The sequence below is a fragment of the Palaemon carinicauda genome, chromosome 37 (assembly GCF_036898095.1).
Source record: "Palaemon carinicauda isolate YSFRI2023 chromosome 37, ASM3689809v2, whole genome shotgun sequence".
Classification (NCBI taxonomy): Eukaryota; Metazoa; Arthropoda; class Malacostraca; order Decapoda; family Palaemonidae; genus Palaemon; species Palaemon carinicauda.
Window position 1 is genome coordinate 38,037,110 of NC_090761.1, and position 8,446 is coordinate 38,045,555.

Here is an 8,446-nt window from a genome sequence, read left to right on the forward strand (position 1 = left end):
AGTCATAAACTTTGATAACTGTTTATTTTCTTCTGTTCTCCATCGATGGATAACGATTACTTTGATAACAGTTCTAGAGTCTCTTTGAAGTTGAGGTCTGGATTGCCAAGTCTGTTAACTTTTTCAAAGGTTCTTTGCAGTTGAGGTCTAGATTGCCAGGTCTGTTAACTTTTTCAAAGGTTCTTTGCAGTTAAGGTCTGGATTGCCAGGTCTGTTAACTTTTTCAAAGGTTCTTTGCAGTTGAGGTCTGGATTGCCAGGTCTGTTAACTTTTTCAAAGGTTCTTTGCAGTTGAGGTCTGGATTACCAGGTCTGTTAACTTTTTCAAAGGTTTTTTGCAGTTGAGGTCTGGATTACCAGGTCTGTTAACTTTTTCAAAGGTTCTTTGCAGTTAAGGTCTGGATTGCCAGGTCTGTTAACTTTTTCAAAGGTTCTTTGCAGTTGAGGTCTGGATTGCCAGGTCTGTTAACTTTTTCAAAGGTTCTTTGCAGTTAAGGTCTGGATTGCCAGGTCTGTTAACTTTTTCAAAGGTTCTTTGCAGTTAAGGTCTGGATTGCCAGGTCTGTTAACTTTTTCAAAGGTTCTTTGCAGTTAAGGTCTGGATTGCCAGGTCTGTTAACTTTTTCAAAGGTTCTTTGCAGTTAAGGTCTGGATTGCCAGGTCTGTTAACTTTTTCAAAGGTTCTTTGCAGTTAAGGTCTGGATTACCAGGTCTGTTAACTTTTTCAAAGGTTCTTTGCAGTTAAGGTCTGGATTGCCAGGTCTGTTAACTTTTTCAAAGGTTCTTTGCAGTTGAGGTCTGGATTGCCAGGTCTGTTAACTTTTACAAAGGTTCTTTACAGTTAAGGTCTGGATTGCCAGGTCTGTTAACTTTTTCAAAGGTTCTTTGCAGATGAGGTCTGGATTGCCAGGTCTGTTAACTTTTTCAAAGGTTCTTTGCAGTTGAGGTCTGGATTACCAGGTCTGTTAACTTTTTCAAAGGTTCTTTGCAGTTAAGGTCTGGATTGCCAGGTCTGTTGACTTTTTCAAAGGTTCTTTGCAGATGAGGTCTGGATTGCCAGGTCTGTTAACTTTTTCAAAGGTTCTTTGCAGATGAGGTCTGGATTGCCAGGTCTGTTGACTTTTTCAAAGGTTCTTTGCAGTTGAGGTCTGGATTACCAGGTCTGTTAACTTTTTCAAAGGTTCTTTGCAGTTAAGGTCTGGATTGCCAGGTCTGTTAACTTTTTCAAAGGTTCTTTGCAGTTAAGGTCTGGATTGCCAGGTCTGTTAACTTTTTCAAAGGTTCTTTGCAGTTGAGGTCTGGATTACCAGGTCTGTTAACTTTTTCAAAGGTTCTTTGCAGTTGAGGTCTGGATTGCCAGGTCTGTTGACTTTTTCAAAGGTTCTTTGCAGTTGAGGTCTGGATTACCAGGTCTGTTAACTTTTTCAAAGGTTCTTTGCAGTTAAGGTCTGGATTGCCAGGTCTGTTAACTTTTTCAAAGGTTTTTTGCAGTTGAGGTCTGGATTGCCAGGTCTGTTAACTTTTTCAAAGGTTCTTTGCAGTTAAGGTCTGGATTGCCAGGTCTGTTAACTTTTTCAAAGGTTCTTTGCAGTTAAGGTCTGGATTGCCAGGTCTGTTGACTTTTTCAAAGGTTCTTTGCAGTTAAGGTCTGGATTGCCAGGTCTGTTAACTTTTTCAAAGGTTCTTTGCAGTTGAGGTCTGGATTACCAGGTCTGTTAACTTTTTCAAAGGTTCTTTGCAGTTAAGGTCTGGATTGCCAGGTCTGTTAACTTTTTCAAAGGTTCTTTGCAGTTAAGGTCTGGATTACCAGGTCTGTTAACTTTTTCAAAGGTTCTTTGCAGTTAAGGTCTGGATTGCCAGGTCTGTTAACTTTTTCAAAGGTTCTTTGCAGTTAAGGTCTGGATTGCCAGGTCTGTTAACTTTTTCAAAGGTTCTTTGCAGTTGAGGTCTGGATTGCCAGGTCTGTTAACTTTTTCAAAGGTTCTTTGCAGTTAAGGTCTGGATTGCCAGGTCTGTTAACTTTTTCAAAGGTTCTTTGCAGTTGAGGTCTGGATTACCAGGTCTGTTAACTTTTTCAAAGGTTCTTTGCAGTTAAGGTCTGGATTGCCAGGTCTGTTAACTTTTTCAAAGGTTCTTTGCAGTTAAGGTCTGGATTACCAGGTCTGTTAACTTTTTCAAAGGTTCTTTGCAGTTAAGGTCTGGATTGCCAGGTCTGTTAACTTTTTCAAAGGTTCTTTGCAGTTGAGGTCTGGATTGCCAGGTCTGTTAACTTTTTCAAAGGTTCTTTGCAGTTGAGGTCTGGATTACCAGGTCTGTTAACTTTTTCAAAGGTTCTTTGCAGTTGAGGTCTGGATTGCCAGGTCTGTTGACTTTTTCAAAGGTTCTTTGCAGTTGAGGTCTGGATGTCAAACTTTGACAACTTTTCCAACGTTTGATAAAGGTTCTAGAGGTTCTTTGCACTTGAGGTCTGGATTCCAAACTTTTAAAACGGTTCTAAAGTTTCTTAGCAGTTGATGACACTATTCCAAAGTTTGATAAGGGTTCTAAATTATATTTGTAGATGATGTCTGGATTACCAAGTCTGATAACGTTTCTAAAGGTTCTTTGCAGTTGATGTCTGGATTACAAAGTTCAATAACAGATCTACTAAAGGTTCTATGCAGTTGAGGTCTGAGTTCCAAAGGTTGATAACGGTCTTAAAGGTTTTTTGTAGCTGATGTCTGATTTCCAAAGTTCGAGAACAGTTCATTCTTTTTTTTTCTTTTTTTTTTTTTTTTTACAAATGAGTCTCTTCTATTTGGAAATACCGCTGTGTTCTCTGAAGTCTTCTTTTGCAGGTTTTGAGTCAAATTTCTATTTTAACGACTATAATTTTTCAATTAAATATTTTAGCGTTTTGCGAGTTAAGAGAGTAACATGCTTTTGAAGATAAGCATTACATGATTCAATTGAAGACCAGAAACTTCTTTCATCATATATTGAGCATTGTGGCAGAGTTAATGGGGAAGAGTAATGATTCACAGGTGATTTATTTTTAATTACCAAAATGATGATACATCTATAAAATGGGTGCACAGTTTGAGGTAAACATCTCATGAAATATGAAAGTCAAAATGATATTTTACAATAAAGCATTCATGATTACCCAAATGATAGCAGTCACATTGTATAAACTCCACCAACACACTGTAATTAAAACGTGACTGAAATAATAATACCAATTCCCTAATATCGCAAGAGGGTCTGCCCCTCTCTTTTATTCTTCTCCTGCACTTCTCTTTCTCCCTATTTCCTTAATCTTCCCCATCCCGAGTACCTGCCTTTGAGCTATAAACTGGATTGTATCCAGGGGTACTCTTCCTTTCCCAACTTCTCTATTATTATTATTATTATTATTATTATTATTATTATTATTATTATTATTAATTAATTAATTAAAACGTGTTTGTACTATGCCTGAATATGTTAGCACACACAAATATCAGCAAGCAAATAAAGGAGAAATTAAAGAAATTATGTAAAATCTCAGGAAATGAGAAAATCTTGCTTCCTTGCAGGTGTACATTGAAGGTCAGGTACGCGTAGGTGGATGGGCCATTGACGACATCAAATTATTCACGGATGTAACGGAATGTGAACGTGAGTATTTCTGACTTATTTCTGGAATGTTGGAATATTATGCTAAAGTCATCACGTCTCGCCTATATGATCATGTATCAAATGGACTTTCCTATATCAATTCAAATTTAATTTTTTTTAACATAATACAAATCATCTATCATAAAAAGATTGGAAATAAATTTGACTTAAACATACCATAACTAATACACACACACATATATATATATATATATATATATATATATATATATATATATATGTACACATATATATACATATATATACATACATACATATATATATATATATATATATATATATATACATATATATATATACATATTTGTATATATGAGTTTAAGATAGTACACCATAATATAAAGTACTAATTCAACATTCTACAACTAATCTAAGTATTAATTCAATGGCAGGCACCCAAATAATCTTATATTGCATAAAAAGCTCATATAAGTTAGAATTCAACATTCCACGTGTAATATAAATAAGAATTTAACAATTTAACGTACCTTACCTAGATAAACATCCATTTAAGAAATTCTTTCACACACAAGTTAAAATTTACCATTCTGCACTCAATATAAGTTTGAATTCACCATTCTTTACAAACTATGATCATACATATAAAAAATTAATAAAGAATTAAAGTTTAACATACCTCATGTAATATCAAGTACAAAGTTAATTTTCTGTATCTAGATAAATATGCAATGAAAAAGGTTCATATAATGTAGAACTCTCCATTCTGCACCTAATGTAAGTTTGAACTTGACGTTCATGTGTTAAGTTCGAATCTAACAAACCACACCTAACAAAATGGCAGCCGTCCCTCGTGAGAGAGTAAAATGGCTTCCTGCCTTCTCCTTTTGACACTGGCTTCGGCTTCCATTAGCAGCTGAGAGTGTTTGACTCAAATTTTATTTATTTTCGACAGTTCGACCGCCGGCTGCCTCTCCCGTCAGGTTTTAATCTAGATGAAGTGGTTGGAATAATAGTAATTTGGAATTCGGGAAGGAAGATATAATTCGGGAAAGAAGATATGATTCGGGAATGAAGATGGAATTCGGGAATGAAGATAATCGTCTATCTACGCTGCCGTCTGAGGAGTCCTGAGGAATATGTTAAGGAACAAATCTATGAATATATTGAATGACTAGATGAATAAAAAGGTAGATATGACTAGTAGGAAGGGAATTATATGAATCAATACCGAATTGAATAACTTGTATATAGTCCAAATATATATTCTAAATATTCCAAAGCAACCTGCTTTCAACATAGAAATATGCGCAAATTCGAAAATATAATCAGAAGTTTGGTCGAACTTGCGCTTTCAACCCCAAGATGTTATGAATAACCTCACAAAGGAATTGAATAAAATGTAAAACATGTATAATTTTCATCGTAACACATTAAAGTTACTTTAGAAACAAGTTTTCCTATTCATTTAATTCACATATTCCGCCAAATGTTTGAACAATGTTCAAGAACACTCTAGCCTCTTGTATTTTCCAGAGTAAACTTTTTTAAAATTTAAAAAAAAATACATACGTTCTTACACACACATACACACACACACACACACATATATATATATATATATATATACATATATATATATATATATATATGTATGTATATATATATATATATATATATATATATATATATATATATATATATATATATATATATATACTCGTAGATTTCAAATTATCTTTTATATCGAATTCTTGTTTTCCTCACAAACGCAAGTTTCAGTTCCAGTTTCATCAAGAATAGAGATGCTCACCAGAACGTCATCCGGGCAAGTCTAACCCACCACTGTGGTCCTCAACCACGGCAGTGGCCTCCCCAGTAAACAGCTTAAACTAACGGTCTCGGGCTGGGATTGATCTGCTGCCATGCGAATGCTAGGCGAACGTGTTACCGCTGTATCTTTTGGTACAATTAAGGCCCAATGAAGGAAATTAAAGTCACGTTTTATAAGAAACTTCTATTACGAAAGAAAGCATTTCATCATGACCTTTCGTAGCCAGTAAAACCCAATCCATTCGTAACACTTGTTAGTTAATTAAAAATATCTATTTGCATTTATATACAGTATGTTAAAAAGAATCATTGCCATTGGATGGTATAAAAATATGTCTGTAAATGTGTGTACTTGTAAAGGTTAATGAATTCAGAGAGAGACTTTTGAAAACACACTTGCAAAGTAACAACAGCTGTCAGTTAAATCCAGTGAATAAAAGAGAGGCGAAGGTACATCAACGATTTCAAAGAGAGATATAGTAAGAAATATCACAAGGAGACGTTTTCAAAGGGAGATATAGTAAGAAATATCACAAGAAAACGTTTATAAAGAGAGATATAGTAAGAAATATCACAAGAAGGCGTTTTCAAAGAGAGATATAGTAAGAAATATCACAAGAAGGCGTTTCAAAGTGAGATGGAGTAAGAAATATGACAACAAGACGTTTCCAAAGTGAGGTAGAGTAAGAAATATAACAACAAGACGTTTTCAAGGTGAGATAGAGTAAGAAATATAACAACATGACATTTTCAAAGTGAGATAGAGTAAGAAATATCACAACAAGACTTTTTCAAAGTGAGGTAGAGTAAGAAATATAACAACAAGACGTTTTCAAAGAGAGATATAGTAAGAAATATCACAACAAGACGTTTTCAAAGAGAGATAGAGTAAGAAATATCACAAGAAGGCGTATTCAAAGTGAGATAGAGTAAGAAATATGACAACAAGACGTTTCCAAACTGAGGTAGAGTAAGAAATATCACAACAAGACGTTTTCAAGGTGAGATAGAGTAAGAAATATAACAACATGACATTTTCAAAGTGAGATAGAGTAAGAAATATCACAACAAGACTTTTTCAAAGTGAGGTAGAGTAAGAAATATAACAACAAGACGTTTTCAAAGGGAGATATAGTAAGAAATATCACAAGAAAACGTTTTCAAAGAGAGATATAGTAAGAAATATCACAAGAAGGCGTATTCAAAGTGAGATAGAGTAAGACATATGACAACAAGACGTTTCCAAACTGAGGTAGAGTAAGAAATATCACAACAAGACGTTTTCAAGGTGAGATAGAGTAAGAAATAAACAACAAGACGTTTCCAAAGTGAGATATAGTAAGAAATATAACAACATGACGTTTTCAAAGTGAGATAGAGTAAGAAATATAACAGCAAAACGTTTTCAAAGTGAGATAGAGTAAGAAATATAACAACATGACGTTTTCAAAGTGAGATAGAGTAAGAAATATAACAACATGACGTTTTCAAGGTGAGATAGAGTAAGAAATATCACAAGAAAACGTTTTCAAAGAGAGATATAGTAAGAAATATCACAACAAGACGTTTTCAAGGTGAGATAGAGTAAGAAATATAACAACAAGACGTTTCCAAAGTGAGATATAGTAAGAAATATAACAACATGACGTTTTCAAAGTGAGATAGAGTAAGAAATATCACAACAAGACGTTTTCAAAGTGAGTTAGGGTAAGAAATATAACAACATGACGTTTTCAAAGTGAGATAGAGTAAGAAATATAACAACATGACGTTTTCAAAGTGAGGTAGAGAAAGAAATATAACAACATGACGTTTTCAAAGTGAGATAGAGTAAGAAATATAACAGCAAAACGTTTTCAAAGTGAGATAGAGTAAGAAATATAACAACATGACGTTTTCAAAGTGAGATAGAGTAAGAAATATCACAAGAAGACGTTTTCAAAGTGAGATAGAGTAAGAAATATAACAGCAAAACGTTTTCAAAGTGAGATAGAGTAAGAAATATAACAACATGACGTTTTCAAAGTGAGATAGAGTAAGAAATATAACAGCAAAATGTTTTCAAAGTGAGATAGAGTAAGAAATATAACAACGACGTTTTCAAAGTGAGATAGAGTAAGAAATATAACAACATGACGTTTTCAAAGTGAGATAGAGTAAGAAATATAACAACATGACGTTTTCAAAGTGAGGTAGAGTAAGAAATATAACAACATGACGTTTTCAAAGTGAGATAGAGTAAGAAATATAACAACATGACGTTTTCAAAGTGAGATAGAGTAAGAAATATAACAGCAAAACGTTTTCAAAGTGAGGTAGAGTAAGAAATATAACAACAAGACGTTTCCAAAGTGAGATAGAGTAAGAAATATAACAACAAGACGTTTTCAAAGTGAGATAGAGTAAGAAATATAACAACATGACGTTTTCAAAGTGAGATAGAGTAAGAAATATCACAACAAGATGTTTTCAAAGTGAGATAGAGTTGGAAATATCACAAGATGTTTTCAAAGTGAGATAGAGTAAGAAATATCACAAGAAGACGTTTTCAAAGTGAGATAGAGTAAGAAATATCACAAGAAGGCGTTTTCAAAGTGAGATAGAGTAAGAAATATTACAAGGCGTTTTCAAAGAGAGATAGAGTAAGAAATATCACAAGAAGGCGTTTTCAAAGTGAGATAGAGTAAGAAATATCACAAGAAGGCGTTTTCAAAGTGAGATAGAGTAAGAAATATCACAAGAAGACGTTTTCAAAGTGAGATAGAGTAAGAAATATCACAAGAAGGCATTTTCAAAGTGAGATAGAGTAAGAAATATCACAAGAAGGCGTTTTCAAAGAGAGATAGAGTAAGAAATATCACAAGAAGGCGTTTTCAAAGTGAGATAGAGTAAGAAATATCACAAGAAGGCGTTTTCAAAGTGAGATAGAGTAAGAAATATCACAAGAAGGCGTTTTCAAAGAGAGATAGAGTAAGAAATATCACAAGAAGGCGTTT

At 33.8% G+C, this 8,446-nt stretch overlaps 1 protein-coding gene across 2 annotated transcripts in view; it reads left to right on the top strand.

Moving 5' to 3' along the window:
• The window catches only part of LOC137629585 (MAM and LDL-receptor class A domain-containing protein 1-like), a 76,493-nt gene extending 71,422 nt beyond the window's left edge, over nucleotides 1-5,071 (top strand). For both annotated transcript variants that reach the window (XM_068361036.1, XM_068361035.1), the window contains exons 16-17: nucleotides 3,557-3,638; nucleotides 4,573-5,071. In XM_068361036.1, the coding sequence (XP_068217137.1) occupies nucleotides 3,557-3,638; nucleotides 4,573-4,607 (117 nt within the window). In that variant the 3' untranslated portion in view covers nucleotides 4,608-5,071. The remainder of the gene's footprint in view (nucleotides 1-3,556; nucleotides 3,639-4,572) is intronic.
• The last annotated feature ends 3,375 nt before the right edge of the window (nucleotides 5,072-8,446 follow it).